Here is a 22,363-nt window from a genome sequence, read left to right as displayed (position 1 = left end):
AGCTGATTTAGGAGGCCGTACCCAGTATTAGCATAGTGTTCCTAATAAAGTGCTCAGTGAGTGTACTATAACTGTAAATCCAGCTGTATCAGAAGATACTACAGCTGTGGACGTAGACTCTGAGCTAGCTGTCGACATGTGGAGTGCGACACAATTCGCTTAAAACGGAAATGAATGACAGTTGTGTATCTGGACTGTACAAACAAAAGGTCTTTGATAGGAGTCAAAACATCGCCATAAAACCCACCGAAGAAGAAGGGATCAAAACAAGTGACAACAGCTAGACACGATTGGCATAGCGAGCTAGCTATTAGCCAGCCAACCTAATTTCACACAAACAAACCGGGTCACGTTAGCTATTCACTTGCACAGCCATGACATTGAAGTCATGCTGTATTTACAGCACTGGAGTGATTTCCATACTATTTTTGATCGCAGGCATCTCTCTGGAGTTGTCGCAGGTATTTTCAAACATCCTCAACTCAAGGATAAAAAAGGTAAGCTAGCACTACATTTGTGTCCTGTTGCTAGCTATGTATCTTACATTGTCAGCAGCAGCAACAGCAGCTATTGTTTTTCAGGTTGTTGCCAGCTAACTACTAGCTATGACTCAAATGTTCAACTACTGTACCACCTGGCAATATTTCAGTTTCTATCAGATCATGTGAGCTAGAGCTGGCAAGCTAGTTCTTGCTAAAATTGCCAATTATTGATATTATGTTTAGTTAAAACACTGCCAGAGGAAACTTGGGAGGTGAAAGTATTGTTTTTCTTTGGCACAAGTTAGCTGGGAATCCTATTTACGTGAGAATAACTGCATTTATCAAGTTTAACACCCACGTTTTATTAGACAATTAATGATCATTGTTGTTAACATCATATTCATCATACGTTCCTAGAGCCTATATGTCCCCCCCACTAATGTTTTGTCCTATCTAATAAAATATGCACAGTATATGTATTTTTAGTCATGTGAGTTGATTACATCAACTTCTGTGTCAATCACACACTTAACCAGCCACTGCTGGTCTGTCCGTTTGTTTGACCCAATGCACTTTGACCCGTAGGAAATAGTGCTGAGAAATGGTTCAGAGGCATTTGAAGCATGGGAGAACCCACCTCCCCCGGTCTACATGCAGTTCTACTTCTTCAATGTGACTAACCCCTCTGAGATTCTGGCTGGAGAACGCCCAGCTGTATTAGAGATCGGACCCTACACGTACAGGTGAGATGTAGGTTGTTGGTGTACAATTCTCTGTGTGCACTCATTTTTACTTTCCCTAATGGGTACCAAAGCGAAACAGTACTGGTGTCAAACTATGGTGGAAGGTCCCAGTCTTGATCACGCTTACACCAATCCAGTACTTGTATTCTGTGAGGGGGAGTGAGAGAGGAAGTGCAGACTTCAGGAAGAAGTGTGAAAATAGAAAGGACTGAGAAATACTGATGACAACAGTCATGTCATGTGTTGTGTAACTGCTGTCATATGATTGTTGTCACCCAGTGACTATGAGCTCAGGTGACCTAAAGTGGACCACATCCACCAGTGACATTGCTTGCCGATGTTAGCTGTCTGCACTAGCTATAGGGATTAATTTCTGTGTATAGAGAGCACAATTTCCACCTTCATTCTGTGCCCCATCTACCCAAACTCATGATTTATCGATAGAGGTGTCTTCTCTGTTCTCAAAAGCTGGATCCATTAAGTTCACACGTACTGCATTAGCTGGTACAGCTGTCTCAAGACCACCCATTTATGCCAGATCTTGTCTGGTTTGCCTTAAAATGACAGTCCTGTTGGATATTCCCTTGAGTACCCCTTTCAATGCCCTTGTCATAGCTCACTGTCCTGAAATGTTTCCTTACACAGGGAATTCCGGCCAATGGAGCAAGTGAACTTTCTGGAGAATGGAACCAAAGTATCTGCTGTCAACACTAAGACCTACGTGTTTCAGGCCGACATGTCCAGAGGCTCAGAGAATGACTTCATCAGAACCGTGAACGTCCCAGCTATGGTGGGTCACTGCTGGGAAATTCCTATTGTTCTATGTGTGAGAAATGTTTCATTGCCCAAATTTAAATTCATTGCAAATAGCAGGTTTCCAGGTCATCACAAAAACATGATTGTTCTTGTGCAGCAATACTGAATGTGTCCTATTCATGTCCTCAGTAAAACAATTGACACTACAGTGTCAAAGCTGAGTCAGCTGCATTTCAAATTGATCAGGCCTCCTTGTTGCACAAGAAGAATCACATGTTTTAGTAATCCCAGAGACCTGCTATCGACAGTTGATGGCAAACAATCTTTTTTTTAAAACAAATACTTTTTAGATTCTCTACTGTAGTGCTGGAACATTTGAGTTTCGACATGTTTATTGCCTTTGAAGCCGGTATGAATCTGTATTACATTCTCTCTCTCTCTCTCTCTCTCACTTTTAGACTGTGATGGAGAAGTTCAAGCATAACTCAATCATTAGCAATATCATCTCAGCTTACATGAGATCCAGCAACGAAGGCCTCTTCACTACACACACGGTGGGAGAGCTGCTCTGGGGCTACCAGGATGGCCTGCTCAGTGCTCTCAAAGTCTTACAACCTGATTTAGATGACATGTTTGGCCTCTTCTACAAGGTTTGTCTCTCTAACCCTAACCCCCCCCTCCTATTCACTTTCCTGAGAAGCAGAATCTACTATGGCTCATTTAACACACTTACGTATTGTGACACCCGTTTTGACCAAACAGGGTCTTCCTCAGGCAGCCATTTTTTATATAGTTAAGTAAAGATGTTGCATTATACAGGCTACCTTCCCTTGTCCCTTTTGGTCCACTAAGATGCTGTTTTTCCAGTGTTTGTCACTTGTGCGTAATGTAACTACAATAGTCCGTTTCGCCTCATAAAGCAAGTATAGAACTGTCGTAGACCTATGAAAGCCTTGCCATCTGAATAGAGATTACTTACATTCAAACACACAGTATTTAACCCACAACAGGTCTATGAATTCCCTCGAGGTCAGTGCTCGGTGTTGTGTGCTAATCAATGAGCCGTTGTTTTATCCCGGTTGTGTGTTTGTATTGCAGATGAATGCCACTAATGATGGGGATTACGTGTTTTTCACCGGACAACAGAATTACAAAGACTTTTCCAGAGTGGCTCTGTGGAAGGGTGAAATGTACAGTAAACTAATTGTCTTTTAGAACATTCCAGCATGTATTTATACTTCAAACTCAAACTAATCTGGAAACCGGGTTTGTATAACCCATATCAATTGTTAGATTGTGGCTTTTTTTTCTTGCTTTTTTTCAAAGATGAACACAGGGCTCTGTTTTATTGGTTAACCTGATCATGTCCTTCCCCTCTTGCTATATCGATCTATTGATCCTCTTGATCTTCTCTCGTATTCCTTGCTGGCAGCTCTCTCAAATGGTGGAGCACAGACGAGTGCAACATGATCAACGGTACGAACGGGGCTTCCTTCCATCCAATCATCTCCAAGAATGAGACGCTCTACATATTCTCCTCTGACCTCTGCAGGTTGGTGTCCGTCAAGACTGACTGGATGGAGCAGGGGGTTTTAATTGGCTGGGACTGGGCCTCCTTGTACGGCTTGAGTAGCCACTAGCCAGGGCCCACTTTCCCAAAAGCTTGTTTTCTCACCCGCAAAGGATTGACCGCCAAACATACACTTTATAGTTGTTACTCTTTTGCAGCCGGGAATGTCGGGAAAAATAAAGTACCACGTAAACTGCAAAAGCTTTCGGGAAACTGGGCCCAGTGTCATTGTTCTATTTTGCTCTTCTCCACCTAACAACGGCTGTCAAAGACCTTCTTGCATTTATTCAGGCGTGTGCCTCAGATTGAGAACAGTGATTTAGTCTGACTGGTATTATCCTTTGGAACTAGGTCAATGCTAGCTTACCCACAACTTGTTTCTAGACACAACAAATGTGTCTGCCAGTTTATTTCTACTCACTGAGTAGAGTAGAGCTGAATCAGGGACTCACAAGGGGAGTAAAGGTGCTGTCCAACAACAGTCAATAACTCTCAGTTATACTGTGCTTTTCTCTGTAGTTTCTATTCCCCACAAAGCTTTAAATCAGCATTCTTCACTCCTGTTTCTGGGTTATATAACAAAATATTACTTATAGACTTACAATCAGTCCCTTGATCAGTGAAATCAGGGTTGTTACAGTAGTTCTAGGCATGTTAGTCCCAGGACCAGGATTGAGGGACACTGCTTTTGATTCTGTCTGTGTCCCATAAAGTGTCCATTAACCCGTAGTGTCTCTGTGTGTCCTCCTCCCTGGCAGGTCGATGTATGCCCTCTTTGAGGAGGACGTGAGTGTGAAGGGGATCCCTGCCTACCGCTTCGTACCGCCTAGCAAAGTGTTTGCTAACATGACAGTGAACCCTGACAATGCTGGCTTCTGTGTGCCTCCAGGGAACTGCCTGGGCTCTGGCCTGCTTAATGTCAGCGCCTGTAAGCAAAGTGAGTACTGTGGCCATGCTGTTTAAGCAGGAAGAACATCCTCTGCTGGGCCTTCTTGATGGTGGAGGTGATGTTCTCCACCCACCTGAGGTCCTGTGAAATTATTGTCCCCGGAATGACTCCACAATGTTAACTGGGGAGTCACACATGATGAGGGGGGCGGTTGGGGCTGGGCTTCTCCTGAAGTCTACTACCATCTCTACAGTTTTTAGAGCGTTCAGCTCCAAGTTGTTCTGGCTCTCTCTGGCTCTCTCTCTCTCTCTCTCTCTCTGTCTCACCATATCATATGAGTGGGAAGATCATACACAATATTTCTTTCTTTTTTTTATCCTTAGATGCACCGATTATTATGTCGTCTCCACATTTCTACCAGGCAGATGAGAAATTTGTGGAAGATATTTTCGGGATGTATCCCGATAAGGAGCAACATGAGACCGCCATTGACATCAACCCGGTATGACCTTTTGGCTGGCTTCAGCATGTCTTTTCAGTTGACACCACTAGAGGGCACAACAGTACCACATTAGAACAGCTCATGATCCTGTGCACCTTTTGAAGAAGGAGTATTATGTTGTCTCACTAATGCACAACAGTGGAGGCTGGTGGAGGGAGAAATCGGAGGACGGGCTCATTGTAACGCATGGGACGGAATAAGGAATGGTATCAAACACGTGTTCCATTTCTCATTCCAGTACAATGAGCCTGATTTCTCCCTCCACCAGCCTCCACTGATGCACACAAAATAAGATGCTAATGCTATGATTGCTATGATGCCCAGGGCAAAAATGTAATTGTGGGACAGGTGGGTTCTGCAGAAACCATATTTGCCATCAATGCTGAGTTGCTGTGTCCAGCCGTGTTGCATGTTTATTGTTTGCTTGTTCGTGTGGTTTTGTCAGACACAGCAGGGAAGGATCTAATCATTGTACTGTCTTCACAGCTTTGGCCACACTGATAAGAGTATACAGTATGTTCCTTTGATCAAAACAGTCTCAAGCGTTTTAAAAGTCACTGTTCTTGAGAGAGAGAGAGAGAGAGAGAGAGAGAGAGAGAGTAACAATTCAATCAAAAGTCACTACGACAGAGCCAGTCCAACGCAGTGTTCATGGCTGGCTAAAGTCCATCTGGGTGATAGGCCGTGGTTTATAGGGATGTTGTTGGGGCTGGTAAAGGGGCTGTTCTGTACCCGGTGCAGAAACACTAAAGATAAAGCTGTAGGGCTTCGCTATCAGACGTTGTAATTACGTTGTCTCAGGAGGAGACAGCCTCGTCAGTGTCACTCTAAGGTTATAGTTGCGTGTCCCAGAGACCATGCCCGAACGTGAACTGTTTAAGTTGAAGCTCAAAAGCTTTATTGTAAAAAAATTTCAGGGTATAACATTTTTTAATTCTTATTCAGCTTCCATGGCTTTCAACACAACAACACGCGTCACACACAAAACACAACAGAAGAATGACAAATGATCCTTTATATATTGTACATTATAAAGTGCAGAGTTGCTTAAAACTACTATGGATGTAGTCCAGGCAGTAAAATGTCCTTTAATACCAGCCCTCAGTGTCCTTCCCTTTGATAGAGCATATACAGTACACTCTGTGTGGAATCCTAACTTAAGATCTGCGTGGGTATCATGAATCATCACGCACATTTCCCATTGACATCAATGCGAGATGTACGTAAATATCGGAGTTAAGTGCTCAGATCTACAGTATCTCTCAGTAGTTTTGTAGAACATTCCAGAAAATGTTATCTCTGTGTGCTGTTATGATAACGGCCTTCATAGTTCCTTTACTCTAGGGTTAGATTCAGGGCAAACAATTGGCCAACAGCCAAATGCTGGTAAATGATGTTATTGGCTGGTAAATCTGTCAGTCTTACCAGCCACTTTTTGTGTGGTTTTTGCCTTTATTTTGGTTCAAACAATTCTTGGCAGGTAAAAAATCGGAGTGGTTTGTGAAATTTCTCATCCACCAGACACCTTGGCTGGTAGACCAAAACGTTAATTGCATGCCCTGGTTACATTTGATCATAGTAATACTACTCCAAGGATAGGTCAACTATCATGCGTAGTGGTAAAAAGAGACAGGGAATCTGTACTAAATAGCATACTTGCAGTACATCATGGCTTTGTGTTTTAAAATACGTTTTTGACCGCTATATTCATAAATAATAAAATTGAAAAAAATCATATCTACACTGTTCTTTTGTGTATTGTCATCTCTATTTTGCCTGTGTAACTAGCAGCAGTAACTGTTATTGGTCAAAGTGGATTAACATCCAATGTCAGTTTTTTTTTGTTGTTGTAATAACTGAGTAATGATAAGATGTTGATTGATCTCGTTAGACATGTATAACGTACACCACTGATCAACTATTACTGTCACCCATAATGTATGTATATAATCAATTATTAATTATTAATTAACTAACTATAAATTGTAGCACTTCATTGATGATCTTCACCTGTTCACTTTGTTTCTTACAAAGCATTTTAGCTGTAACATGCATATTTGTTGATAATTTATAGTAACTTGTATTGCTGGAATAGTGTCTTATGTACCTGGATGTGTTATGGTAAGATACTCCATATAATGTAGCTGTGAACTCTTCCAACAGCTCACAGGCCTGGTCCTTCAGGCAGCCAAGCGACTCCAAGTGAATGTGTTCGTGGAGAAGATCCCTACTTTCAGGTACAGTAAGAACGGTGTTGAACAAAGAACATCTCCAACCTCAAAGCCATAACTTTGTTTCAACACGGCTCATTCCTACAGAAGTCACTTAGTTCCAGATAGAGTCTCTGACACTGAAGGCGACTAGTCTAGCTCCTCTCATACGTGACTGATGGTGGTTTGGTCTACTGTATATGTATGTTTACAGCAGGGGAGGCTGGTGGGGGTAGAAATCGGAGGATGGGCTCATTGGAATGCATGGAATGGAGTGAGGAATGGTATCAAACTTTACATGCATTACAATGAGCCTGTCCACCAATTTCTACCCCCACCAGCCTCCCCTGGTTTACAGGTAATGAAGAGCATTCAGATTCTTAGTCCATTTGAATTCCTATACAGTTACTCATACAGGTTGGGACCTTAACTTTTAGATTCACATTTGTGTAAGTCATGCATTGATGTCAATGGGAAATGTGTTCGATTCGAGAGACGCATGCACGCGGATCTCCACTTAGGATTCCACCGACAGTGCATATGCCATAACAGCAAGTTTATTTTAGTTCTGATTGGCTTTGGCAATCTATATTTACATGGACCGTCTCCAAGGAATTTGAAACATCCGTACCATGTCATTTAGTCTGTCACGAGTCTCGGTTACATGGAAAAACATGGGACGTTAATCAGTAGTGACGGTGAACCACATGTTTTCCAACATGGTTAGGTCAGTTAGGGTCTATGAAGGAAACAGTATCAAATATGACATCCTTGGCTTCTGCTTTTAAGCGAATCAATGACGACACTTTCTTACTGCTGCTCCAGAGCTGTCAATCGTTCCATTTCCTTTTATTTTGTCATTTTTATTGTCGTTAATCATAATTGAAAAAGCAGAATTGTTTAAGTGAAACTCGAGCTTTGCCCTGTGAACTTTGGCAGTTGGCATTCAATGTAGGTCTATACGAGCTGAGATAACTCACTCGACGTCTGCACTGGAGCGAGGTCTACTGGAGTGCATATCTAGGATGTGTTTTTTTTATCATTTGGCTCTCCTGTGGCATGAGTCACTTTCCAGTGGGGAATACTGATTGATCGATGGCCATGTAGCCTGCCGTGTATTTGCCCTGCCAAATGCCAGCGTGGAGAAAGCCTTTGCCCTTTTTGCACTTCTTTGACTTTAGCAGTCTACGCAACATCACTCAACCGCACTCCTGTTTATTTAAGGCTAGACATGATAGTTGAAATGTACAATATTTCTGTATGTAGCCATTAGTAACATTTAGCTTAGCAGAGAGCGAACTGACACTCCACAGGAGGTCCACAGCTGCAGTGTCCAGTGTCGGGATCAGTTTCACTGTTTAAACACAACTGTAACTGCTGCAGATCCCGTGTGCTCAGGCCAAGTGCAGTTGCTGCTGTCAGCATGAACTAGACAGAGGAAGTAGGAAATGCATTCCAAGAAACATGTATGCTTGTGGGAATTTTCACTGGAAATACTCACAAATGTATGACTCAAACTTTAAAGTTTGTATTGGAAGAATAAGCTGAGCAAGTCACCACAATTTGTTGTTGAGCGATCATTTTCTTAGGTGTGCTCTTGTAGGGGTGTGAGAGGGTCATAAATGTTCACCCAAAGGGCTGGTTTGACTTTGTGTGAGCTGATTACTAAACCACTCAACGTTTGCTCAGAGAGATGAGTCACTTATACTACACATACCAGTATGTGACGTCTTACTCAATATTTAGAAAGGTGTGGGTCACAGTTATAGTGAAGCTCATCTGGTGCACATAGAAAGGTAATCATATATCATAATTATACAGCGAAATGTACAATTCATGTCGTCAATCTCAACCAGTGGAGGCTGGTGGAGGTAGAAATAGCAGGACGGCTCATTGTAATGCATAGAATGGAATGAAGAATTAATTCTATTCCATGCATTACAATGAGCCTGTCCTCCGATTTCTACCTCCACCAGCCTCCACTGATCTCAACAATATGTCCTCCCAGACAAGCGAGCTTTGCCTATAAATATCACTCATGCTGTGAATGACATGACATGGTGTTTCTATCCTTCCATTTAGGTCATCAGTCTGCAGTCATTGTCTGATGATAACCTGCTGATTACAATCACTGAGTTGTCCAGAAACAGCACTGTAAATTAATGATGGTGTTATTACGGAACTTTGGTCGGTCAAAGCTCAATCATTTCACGTGTCTGAAGTTGTCACCATATACTGTAATGGTGTTATGATGTTGACAGGTTTTGAGATGCTCGTTTGATGATTTGTCTTGAGTTTTCTGGCATTATCTCTCGATGATTGTCTCTCGATGATTAAGCACTGGAACCTCCCGGCAGAACTATTTCCTGTTCCTTATTTTCGTGTTCATTTCTAGATCCAGTCATCCGGAGTGGTTTCCCCCATGTCAGCGTTAATCTGGCCATGTTTGTTTTGTTTGGCAGCAAATAGCTTAGCCAGCTAAAGTATGCTTATTTTTTTGTTTTTTTATGTTTATTTGTCAGACTGTGGTATAACATGTCATTGCACCTGATTTAGGTAGATGGCTAATGTTCATATGTAGTCCCTGAGCAGCAAACAATCAACATCAATACAATATAAACAAATACAAATGTACACATGATTAACAATAGACAATATAATGATAGTATTACATCCAGAGTTTAAAATGTCCCTTGCTGATTTTGTGATTTTAATTGGGTTTCCTTTATAAGGTATCTGATGAAATCTTTATTTTGTTTCACTATTTGACTCTCATAGAGTTGACTAGTAAGCCTTACTGGTCTTGTAATTTAATAAGATGGAAAGTGAAAGGCCTACATGTCATTGTGTTTCAGTGTTTTAGGCCTATGTCACAGTGTGATGAGGTGTTTCCTACTTGTGACTGTTCAGTCCAGTACATCTCTCTTCTATAATGTGATCTTTCTTCTTCTTCCAGACAAACTGGAGATATCAGGACCCTGGTGTTCCCTGTGGTCTACCTCAATGAGGTAAGTCTGTCCTATACAATGTACCAGGGGAGGCTGGTGGAGGTAGAAATCAGAGGACGAGCTCAATGAAATGGAATGAGGAATGGTATGGAATCCCATGCATTACAATGAGCCCGTCCTCCGATTTCTACCTCCACCAGCCTCCCCTGCAATGAACAGCATATTGTATTTCTATTGTATCTGTTTGTTTGTTATTTTCATTCTAGCCCAGTACTGACACACCTGATTCAACCAATCAGGGACCCGATGATAGTTGAAGTAGTTGAATCAGGTGTTAGGTGTGAGTGTTGGCCTAGAACAAAAACATGCTAGCCTGCCATACCACAAAAACCAGTTGAGTTGAGAAACGCCTGTTCCATCTCCCTCCTCCTGCAGAGTGTCGCCATCGACGACGAGTCGGCCAAGAAAGTGCGGGTGGTGGTCGCCGAGGGCAATGTAGTGGTCAACATTCCCTTCATGATCATTGGCCTAGGCATCCTAATAGGATTGCTCTTCATGGTGCTCATGTGTCATCAAAAGACGCCTGAGGTGAGAGGTCATTGCTCAGGGTGACACTGGTTTTATTAACATGTCTCTTGTTTCATCTGGATTATTGGATTATCATTATGGATTTTAAGAATATTCACAGAGCTACCGTACAGGATGATTGATACAGTATGTGCCTCTTTCTTACGATGGTAAAAAACTAAAAAACGGGCACATGAGATTGTTTATAGGGTTATAGGCGATCTGCTTACCTATCTTCTTATCTGAGAAAAAAACAGGCCAGGCAGTGTCAAATCCACTCTGCACATCTTTATTTTGGTAACAACACAATGATATGATCACAATATGGCTATATGTTTAGCTCTTTCTCTCTGTTATTGTCTCCTCCTCTCAGGGCTCTCCTGCAGAACGCCAGCCCCTGCTGACCTCATCCTAGCTCCACAGGAAGAGGACTCCTGGGACAACAGGAAGACAGGATTGCCCTGCATGCTTTATTTCCTGTACCAAGGGTTCCTTTCTGTACACTATTGCCATTTCACTACAGTAAATCAGCTTCCTGCCATAACCGCACCAGCAACTACTTCACCTAACCAATGCTACATTAAGGCTACATCAGGGCCAAGCTAGGTCTGGGTCTGAGTTTGTTCATTTACACAAAGTCAACAGTGACAAGACTGTTTTAGTCAAAGGACTTTGGGCTTTTACACATTACCTATTCATTCGTTTAACATGTTTCTGTCTGGCTTTTTTATTCGACCGATCTGTAATAGCCTGTTTTTAATCAACAGCCTTTGTATGTTGTGTTTTAGCTGTCACTCAGAGGAGTGGTAGTCATGGTAACAGTGGAACACTGGTGTGTGAAGAGTCGTGGGTTGCGTCCCAAGAGTCTCTCCTTTATTCCTTGTCTCCTCTCTCCACGCTTTCTTCTCAAACTGCATTGGAGGAGAATAACTAAAGGGGAGGAACCTTGGATATTCTCATCCAATGAGAAGGAAGTGAGGATGGAGGATGCAAGGAATGGAGGAGAGACTACAGAATACATACTGTATGTCGGATTTATATGACCTCAGGGAGGGGGAGGGAGAGGGAGAGGGAGAGGGAGAGGGTCAGGCAAATTGCCCAGGTCAGGTATGACAGATATGCTTTTGGAAGAATTGCACTATATCATATCATATATAAAAGTATTTGAAAATGTATCAAAAAAATCCCATTTGTATCGCAGACCAGGGGAGGGAGAGCAGGTAAACAATTCTTACTCAACCTGGTGACATCACCTTTTTTATATGTTTTTATACCGGTCAGCCCAACAGGCTTGAGGAATGATCTGTCGGAATTGTGCGAAATATTTGAGGTCCTACTGCTTTGATTTGAATTGTTGAGGGTTTTTCACCACTCCTATTTCTGATTTATTTTTCAGGTATGTAGTTATAGTCAGAGGAACCTTTTGATCTTTTTAAAGAACCTTTTCACCACATGCACATACTCTGCAGAAGGATTGTATTCAGTGAACAGCCAATGAAAGCCACTGTTTCACGCAGAGGAGGCTGGTGGAGGTAGAAATCGGAGGACAGGCTCATTGCAATGCATGGAATGGAATGAGGAATGGTATCACGTGTTTGATACCATTCCTCTGTCCTCCACCAGCCTCCACTGGTTTCATGATTAGTTCTGAGCAAAAGGAAAACCATTGCATGACAACTCCTGCTTGCAAAGTCTAGTTGTTTACACTGCCGTGCGTGCGGTGACGGCAGTAGCTACAAATATGTTGTGCAACATTACTGCTTGCCTCCAGAATCACTATCTGCTGTTATGATTTGTAATTTGTCTGCACTTTATGATGTTTTCTGATTATTCGTGGTCAGCAGTTCAGTTAAATGTGTGTAATTCTGAACTGGCCATATACTGTAGATTTAAGAAATGATAGGGATTCAGAATCTACTTTATTATTTATTACACATTATTGTGTTAGTGTGTTTTAATAGTAAAAGCTGCCAGAACTTGTCAAAGTCCTGTTTAGGGTCAAACTGAATAGTAGATGAAGTCATTTGGAGAATATCAGCCTGATGTTTCTAATGTCCCTAGTGTGTTTTTCCCAATCTGCTTGGATCAAGTCTTTACAGTTACAATATACTGACTGGTTCTACACTACAGTAGCAATCCAAAGGGAAGCTTCAGGCCCTTAATGAGGGCTGCCATATCCAGCCTCTTAAACACAGGTACTGTATTTCACCCACAGTGTTACATTACTGTATTTGTTAAAGGGATAGTTCTAACCCTTACCCTAATTACACATTTTACATATTTGGTTCCTTACCCTGAAAGGCATCTATAATCCAAAACCAATTGACTATCGTCTCTCAAACGCGTTTTCTCCCAAATTATGATTATGATTATAATGATCTAACCCTATAGTTAACCACCATTTCTGTACACATTTGTTCACGATGGCTTTGGCGGCTTTAATTGCTTGTTCTTTTTTGTCCGTGTAACAGAATACAGAATGAAATGCATTGTGTGGAAATGATTACATTTGAGTTATAGGGAAAATTTAATGTTGAGGTTTTATGGGAATAATGATTTTAGGGGTACTTGTGGTTGTGACACTCATTCCCAGTTTGATGTCATGGTAACTGTCCATTTATTGCATCATGCTTCAGGAAATGTATCCAGCCAGCATGACCTCTTTGTTTTGTAAACAAAATAAAGTACTTGCACTAACATTTCTAAAAATACAATAAAATATATTTCAACAGTATTTACATTGTTTACAATCTTGTCAAAATATATACAAATATATAAATGCTTACTTAAATATATATAAATCATTGTTGCAGTATTAGCAGCATTCTCATGACAATAAACTCAGTGTGCTTCATATTCTTGGTCTGCATGTCTGTATTTTCTCCTTCAAACATTGTTGATCAAATACAGCGTTATCCCAGTGTTATACAGTTTTATCCAGTATTTAAAGACATCCAGTGTTATGTGATTATTCATAAGTGGTGCTTGTTGAGACATGGTTTTGGCACCTACAGTACATTTACAAGTTGTACAGATTGTTTCACAGTTTTGCTGTACTGCAGCTGATACATTGTTTTTTGATTAGTGGACAAGTTCATTTGGTTCATCTATTTTTACCAAATATTTGCAGTATTTGATGAACTAACTGCAGTTCCCATATCCCATGTTCATATCAGATGAGTTGTCTTACTTCAGGTGTTCCATTAATTGAGCATTAGTAAAGTATTCCGTTAGGGTTAGGGTTAGGGTGAGCGTTGACTGGACGTTGTCAGGCTGGCTCCTGGGGTAGCAGACATCTCAGTTCAGTTTAAGAGTTAAACACTTTGAAGGAGCACACCTTCTTCCTACAAAAAAAAAATAAAAAAAATAATCGAATTAGAATCGAAAGCGCATGAGAAGTACAAACATGTAACACACGACACCGGCAGAAATTCTATTCCTGATACAGACGGGAATAGAAATACAAACGTAAACAAATTAAACATGTACAGCGCTTTAGGAGCAATCAATCAGCATGTTGTAGATAGGATCCTACCTGCAGAACTTGGTGGCACACTCTTCATGCTCCCTGCAGCCGGCACCGACGGTCTTCAGGCTGTTCCAGCGCCAGAGAAGAGAGCGCCTGGCCCGGTGGATCAGGCCTCCTGTCGTCCATTCCTCTGAAAGCGGAGCCGACTGGACCTGTGGATGGGTTAGGGTTAGGGTTAGGGTTAGGGTCAGGCAGGCTAGCATTGCACACACATAACATAACGTAACACAACACAACACAATATAACAGAAGTATCAGTCATATTCATCCTCTATCCCCTCTCTGAACATCCCTTAGCTTTTCAAGGACACATACAATTCCAGGTTATCTCCAAGACCGCATCTGAAGCATTGTACCTGGATGGCGCAGACCAGAGACAGGAGCAGGGAGAGAGCTAGGAGCTTGTGCTGGGGTGTCCTCATGTTGAAGAGAGCTTAGCAGCCACATCCAGAGCACTGTGCATCTGAGTGAAGGGGTAGTGGCCATGGTCCTTATATTAGGGGTGATAACCTACTGATAAGCTCTGCCAAGTACAACGGTCATCAGTGGTGGGCGTTCTGAGAACACCTTACCTGGGGAAGTGAGGGGACGACACCACGTCTGAAGAGGCTCTGTACACACCCTGCTCAGACTGCAGATTCAGTGAGTCACTTAACTTCACACCACACATTGCTCTCACTGAATTGCCTTCCAGTCTAGTGAGGGCAATACTGACTGGCATTCGGCAGGGCGTAACATAGTCCCAGTCCTCAGTAGAGTTATCTCCACACACGCGCACACACACACACGCACGCACGCACGCACGCACGCACACACACACTCACAGAGAGAGAGAGAGAGCACACACAGGAGAGAACACATGCACATATTCTTGTACGCATAAATAATCAGGATGTGTAAGGCAATAGTGTATCCATGCGGAGAAATCTGTGATTGCAGGTTGTGATGAAGGCCAGTCCATTAGATTAAGGTCCATGGTGAATAGGGTCTTGTGATGACTTGCCACTGCCAATAACTTTGTTTCAGAATATAACAAATCAATAAAGATGTTGAATGTCCCCAAACACCTTATCTTAGAGTACATGACACAAACATGACCTGACTACAGAATGGATACAGAACAGGGGAGGTTGGTGGAGGTAGAAGGCTCGACAAACACGTGTGTTTGATGCCATTCCTCACTCCGTTCCATACAATACAATGAACCTGTCCTCCGATTTCTACCTCCACCAGCCTCCACTGATACAGAATGAGAAGATCCTTTGTTTGTCACTAGTGCAATGGCAAGGTTATGTGCTGTTTTCAGTGCATGTGAAAAGCTGAGACTCCCTCTTCCCTTGGTCCCTTTCTACTCCCCCAACATGCTACAGTAGGAATTTGACTGCGTCATTACACTGAGGACAAAGACAGAGGAAGAGGACAGAAGGGAGGCGGAAGAGAACACGCAAACAGATTGATGCAGAAAAAACAAATGCGAGCGCAGATGCAAACGTACCACCTTCTTCTTCATGTATTATTGCATTTATTACGTTATCCCATAATGTTATTTAGATTTTCACAGACAAACCAAAGATCTGAGTGAGACTGTCATCCCTGTCATGTCTGTCGATGATTCAACAGAATTAGGATATATTCTAAAGAAGGACATGGAAAAAAAGTACAGTTGTACCCACACCTGGACCCAAGGGTGGCCTATGAGCAATTCAAGCCCCACTGCAGTGATGTTTGAGGCTTCACCTTTGTCGTAACAAAGCTCTCCATATAACTCTAAATCAGGCGTTCTCTATGAAGCCAACCGACCCAACAACTGGGAGGTCCCTGACTGAAAGTGTACAGTGCATGTGTTGCATTTATATGTATAGGTACTCACGGAGTGACGTTTCACAGCTCCCTACTGAGGTAAGAAGTGTGGTTTTCAATGGGGTTTCCAATGCGTTTGCCAGTGGGGTACAATCATCTTTTAACTATCATGCAGGTGATTGATGGTGATGACTGCTAGCTATTTTGATAATGACACCCCCAAACTCATGAAAAGGTTTATTGAAACATAACAATAACAACCACAGCGAATGATGAAAGTAGCCAACAGTAAGCTATTTGGAGTGAGGGTCAATGGGGAAACTTCTGTACCCCAGTAGAAGGGTTGGCTTCAGATTTCTGGGATTTTAACGCTTCCGGCATGAGCAGTGTAGGTGCATTATTGTTATTGTTATTGTTATTATTATTATAGTAGAAATGTATTGATATGTTTTTTCTTTTGTGTGTATTTATTGAGTCATTTAATTTCAGAAGAAGATGTCTGGGATGGTAGACATATAGAAGAAGATGTCTGGGATGGTAGACATATAGGATGGTTCTGGCTGGGGAATAGGTGGAAAAAGATAATGCACCATCAATAGAATCGCATATTAAAAGTTACAAATGAACAGACTCACACATCCACAGTTTGCATTTGATATAGACCTATGTGAGCTGCGATAAATCCCTTGACCTTTGACCCCTTAAAACATGTCTGTGCTACTCGGTCACGGCTTTTCACTGTCCTGGCGCCCCGCTGGTGGAATGAGTTTCCCACAACGGTCAGGACTGCAGAGTCACTTCCGATCTTCCGCCGTAGATTGAAAACCCATCTCTTCAAGCTACATCTTAACAGTCCCTCCTAAAGACCGCTTCACCCCCACTACCCCCTCTATACTAACCCTAACCCCGAGACCTCTTCTCCCCTGTTACCCCCCTGTACAAGTTCTCCCCTGCTATTAAAATATATATTTTTTTTAAATAAAAAATTCAACATATTTAATTGTAAACAGTCACACATGTATATATAATGTATATATATGTATGTATATATGTTTATAACTTGTTAACGTTCATCATGAATTGCAAACAAAATCTCATTGGTTGAAGAGTTGTTCCCACTTTAGAAGCACTGGAATGCATCCATGTCGGAGTAATGACTTCACCAACTGGGAGCTATGTTCCCGAGAACCCAACGAACATACCATCACAACGGGCTCTCCTGTGGTGTGAGTCGCTCTCCAGCAGTGAATCCTGGGAAATGCGGTTTAGATTGATTGATGGTCATGGTGACCCCCCCAGCTGCTGTGATGTCATGATGGCTGCCATTTACTTGGCTTGCCAGAAGCCAGCGTGAATAAACACTTTACCCTCTCCTTTCCACCACATGCTTAGATGCTTCATTATCAGCCTGTACTAATATAGAGAGACCTGATGAGTCACAGTGATATGCTTGTTTATATTCTAATACTCATATAATCTCTTCACAGAGTGATTGATTCAGCTGAACTTGTGCTTGAGTGCAGTTTGTCATGAGATCATACTGAGATATTGTAAAAACTTCCCCAGCCGTGCATAAGAACGGTTTGATATGTAATGTAATATAATACAACATAGCCTAACCCTAACCCTAAACCTAACCCTAACATAAAATAACATTACATAACTTAATGTAACTGAGTTGAAATGGTAAACCCACTCCTCAAATTGAAATACCACCACCTGTTGTTACGGTTCCCCCTCCCCCCAACCAACCCTCTGGCACCACCTCGAGGCCGCGGCGGTCATCACTGGAGCGTCCTCCTCCCAGTCGACAGCGCACCTGGACCCGATCTCCTATCAACGCACCTGCAACCCATCCCCATTCTACGACCTACTTAAACCCTGCCTGATCTTCACTCCAGTGCCAGATCGTACTGCGTCTATGGTAACCTTCCCAGTAACCCGCATTACGCTTCGAGCCTTTGTTAACCTCTCATGTTCCTTGTGTTTGTTTGTGTATCACCGCATTCTCTTGTACCCTCTTGTATCCAGATACCTCTCTTGTATCCAGATACCTCTTTTGTATCCAGATACCTCTCTTGTGTCCAGATACCTCTCTTGTATCCAGATACCTCTCTTGTACCCATCCAGATACCTCGTCCTCCCTGGTTTTCCCCTCGTCGACCCTTCCACGGACCTAGCTCATGGTGGACCTATTACCTATTACCTATGGTACCTATTACTGGACCTCCCTGCCTCCCGACCATCTGCCTGTCCGACTACCCGTCTGCCTGCCGGACCATCTGCCTGTCCGACTACCCGTCTGCCTGCTGGACCATCTGCCTGTCCGACTACCCGTCGGCCTGCCGGACCATCTGCCTGTCCGACTACCCGTCTGCCTGCCCGACCACCTGCCTGTCCGACTACCTGTCTACCTGCCCGACCCCCTGCCTGTTTGACTGCCCGCTCTCCTGCCGACCCCTGGACCGAACCTCGACCACTCTCATTTGGATTATCTTTTATTATTAAATACGCCTTCGGGCTTCATCCACCCTCTCTGTGTGCCGTCGTTTGGTTCCTCAGATCTTCTGTGTAACACCCGTGCCATCGAATTGCTAGCGTAGCTGGTTAACATGGGGTATTTCAGTGACGGTCACGTGTGTTGACAATACAGAGTACGATGAAACAGTACTGTCTACAGCAGTGTGGCACCTGCTACAATAACATAACAGAACATAATATAATATGACATGGTATAATATAACCAACAAGTGTGTTTACACCAGGTACACCAGATACTGTATTTTGTGCATGGAGCAAAAGGTTCTATAAAAGGAGGATGATCTCTTATCTCAACTTGATAAAAACATGTGTCTGCACCCCTGTTTATACAGGTCTAATTGTCAGCAAACGAAACAGTTTAATTAGGGAGTGTTTGCACAAGGACTCCCAAGTGTCTTTTTTTTTTCTCAGCTAATGTACAGTTAGCTTTATGATGAGAGGCTTACTAAAAGTCCACAGCTGCAGTAGCTAGTGTAGGGATCAGTTTCACTGTTTAAACACGCTACTGTAACTGCTGCAGATCCTGTGTGCTCAGGCCAAGTGCAGTTGCTGCTGCAGCAGAGCACCTGTCAACATGAACTACCGGGAGACAGACGAAGTAGGAAATGGAGACCAAGAAGCCATCTTTATTTTTCCGTCAAAACATCTGTCCAAGCTGTTCACCCCATCTCCTACTCTAGTCCTTGAACAACCTGTGGTGATGTTGACATGCTCTGAGCATTCTAAAGTGATATCCTGTGTTATTGCTAATCAGTAATGACAGGATACTCCAACCATTTCCTACATGGTTTTGATATTTGTTAATATCCTTTAAATACAGGTGGAGCAGGGTTACACACACGCACACACACACACACAGACACACAGGCACAGGCACAGGCGCACGCGCACGCACGCACGCACACGCACGCACGCACACACAGGACATAACTCTCTTTTGACCATCCACTAGTCATTGATACCGCACTTAACAGCACACTTGCTGTATTCATGCAAGTTGTGTGTCCATTTTGAACGGGGTCAGGATCAGTTACAGTGAGTGGCATGAATGCCACATGAGCCGGATCGGGACATGAAAGGTGGGAACTGAGTTATGGAGGCCTACAAAATGACGCAATGTTGCTGGCTGTTCAGTTTGGCTGCCATGGAATACTACTCAGTGTGCAAAGGCATTAAGGCAAGAATACTAGTAAGCACCAGTTTAGAATGTTAATGGATATCATCCAGTTGGTTGACCACTATATAGACTGAGTGCATGCTCCAAATATGCCCCCCCACCCCACCCCACCCCACCCCCCCGACACACAAGTCTGCGTATAGGGAGATCCAGCTCGACAGAAACTCTTCAGTGACTTGTATGTTGTGGCTTTCTACTACATGACAAAACTATAGAATTCCAACTACTAATCCTTGTATATTGTACTATTGTTTTTTTGGTTTCTTATTGTTTTGGCCTTTTTAGCAATGTATTCATTACACAGTTCAGAGGTCAAATAAGCCCTGCCATGTGAATTAAATAGAATTAACTTCAACTTGATTCCTTGTCTTCCAGCCAAAAAAGTGATGTCATTTTGTACCTCAATCATTCCACACAATCATTGTTGTAGTTTTGTTACTGGATGAAGTGACATATCAATCAGATCAATCTTTCAACCTACTGTATCTTTTACCATTGTTCATTGTTTGGGTGGAGACTATACGCAGTAGGTCATAAGTCAGTAGTTCTCAACAATGGTCTTCCTTAGATTAAAAAATTAAAAATGTGATTCTCAGCCACGAATGTTGGAGTTCACAGTGTAAGGCAATTTGATTACAGTTCACATCTGATTTGTTGCAACATTAACATTGATCGTTTTTTTGTAATACTGTTATTAGGAGTTTCTGACAATCTCATGTAGGCGTTAGAAAGGACCATTCAAATAAAGTGCTACAAATCTATTAATTGTAATAATTACAGTGAAGTCACTGTGGACGAAGACAACTAACTAGCAATGTGTTACCATCAAAGACACTTTGAGTTGTTTTTCTTCACTTCTTAATCAGTGGTCAACAGCCTTGTATACAGTAGAGCAAATGGCCTAATCAGAAGTGGTCCGATGGTCCGGTCCGGTGTGTTTCTTGTTGATTATTGGTCATGTGTTGTATCCTCCACCCTTTTGGCTGAAATGTGGATTTGTTTCACTTTGTGTCAAAGTCACTTTGAGTTGTTTTTATTTCATTTTTTAATCAGTGACCAACACTTGTATACAGAGAGCAAATGGCCTTGGGGGTGTGGGATCACCATCGACAGACTTAGGGTGTGGTCTGTTCCCTGTAGTTGAGCTGATACGGTGTGTTCCGTATAGGCAGCTCCAGGCCAAGGCTTACAGACTGTCCCTCAGCCTCTCACTGTGTGGGAAACTCTGGGTGATGAAGTCATCCCTGCCTGGAGAGGATGGGGATACGCATCCTGCACACAGGGTAGGGTCTGCGTCTGGTCCTCCCAAGAATATGGAAAAGAGTTCAGGAGAAGTGGCACACAATTAAGCCAGGAGAGAGAGAGGATGTCCCCCCAGGCTGCCCTATCCATCAGGAAGCGAGCTGTGTTTTCTCACATGGCTTTGAGCCAATGTGATGAAAAGTGTCTCTCCCTTAGTCACGCAGTCTTATTAATGAGGAGATTGTGTTCTCTAAACAATCTCGGTAAACAACAGTATATAACAAATACAGTGTGTTGTTTACTAACAGGCTTAATAAGCCAATCAGCCAATTTCTGTCAGCTGTGGCTTTGGAAATGACCTATATCCTGTGGTTCTGGCTTGAGAGTGTGTAATAGGCTATAGGCTAATATGTTTTGACTCAAGTGACCCTATGAGTTGGTGTGCAAATGATCTTCTCCAGTCAATGCATAGCCTACAATGAATTGAATGTGAAAATGGTTACAAAATTGTGATATGTTTTCATTGCCACTAGATGGCTCTCTCCTTGTGAATTTAGGCCAGACCAAATGTCCTGTAGATTTTCAAGATAGATGGCCTCAGGAACTATACTATAATAATAATAATAATAATAATAATAATAATAATAATAATAATAATAATACATAAGTAGAAAGGGCATGCACACCATGTATAGTCGATGTGGAATTTTTTAGGCCACAATTTGTTAGGGCACTAAGGCCAAATGCCAGGGTAGTCAGGCCATCAGGATATTGCATACATTTAAATTTATTCGAAAGCCAGAGAAACCAGTTTGTGTTAACAATCGTTGTTACTAGGATTGCAGGGGTTTTACATTGTACAGTACATACACACTCACCGAACACTTTATTAGGAACACGATACTAATACTGGATAGTGCCTTCCTTTGCTCTCAAAACAGCCTCAGTTCTTTGTGGCATTGATTCCACAAGATGTTGGAAACATTCCTTTGAGATTTTGGTCCATGATGACATGATTGCATCATGCAATTCCTGCAGATTTTTCTGGTGAACTTTCAAGCTTTGAATCTCCCATTCTACCACATCCCAAAGGTGTTCTATTGGATTCAGATCTGGTGACTTTGAAGGCCACTAAAGAACACTGAACTCATTGTCATGGTCATGAAACCAGTTGGAGATGACTTTTGCTTTGTGACATGGTGCATTATCATGCTGGAAGTAGCCATTAGAAGATGGGTAAATTGTGGCCATGAAGGGATGCACATGGTCAGCAACAATGCTCAAATAGGCTGTGGCATTCAAGTGATGATTGATTGGTATTAACGGGCCCAAAAAACACCATTACACCACCTCCACCATGAGAAGGTGTCCAGGTGTTCCTAATAAAGTGTTCAGTGAGTGAACCTC

The 22,363-nt window shown here is 42.5% G+C and overlaps 1 protein-coding gene across 2 annotated transcripts; it reads left to right on the top strand.

Moving 5' to 3' along the window:
* Window positions 1-123: 123 nt before the first annotated feature.
* Window positions 124-13,512, top strand: scarb2c (scavenger receptor class B, member 2c). 2 transcript variants are annotated; one of them, XM_083670842.1, is made up of 12 exons: window positions 124-497; window positions 1,068-1,225; window positions 1,871-2,015; window positions 2,440-2,631; window positions 3,080-3,171; window positions 3,414-3,533; window positions 4,310-4,488; window positions 4,824-4,942; window positions 7,106-7,179; window positions 10,109-10,160; window positions 10,536-10,688; window positions 11,041-13,512. In XM_083670842.1, exons 1-12 carry the CDS (start codon window positions 375-377, stop codon window positions 11,080-11,082), a joined length of 1,449 nt encoding a protein of 482 aa, XP_083526968.1. In that variant the 5' UTR covers window positions 124-374; the 3' UTR covers window positions 11,083-13,512. The 2 variants fall into 2 exon arrangements, with proteins under 2 accessions (XP_083526968.1, XP_083526969.1); XM_083670843.1 differs by lacking the exon at window positions 3,414-3,533.
* The last annotated feature ends 8,851 nt before the right edge of the window (window positions 13,513-22,363 follow it).

This window comes from Argentina silus (genome assembly GCF_951799395.1).
Source record: "Argentina silus genome assembly, chromosome: 5".
Taxonomy (NCBI): domain Eukaryota; kingdom Metazoa; phylum Chordata; class Actinopteri; order Argentiniformes; family Argentinidae; genus Argentina; species Argentina silus.
The sequence above is the reverse complement of the archived record's forward strand: the minus strand, read 5'-3'. Positions and strand labels throughout refer to the sequence as shown.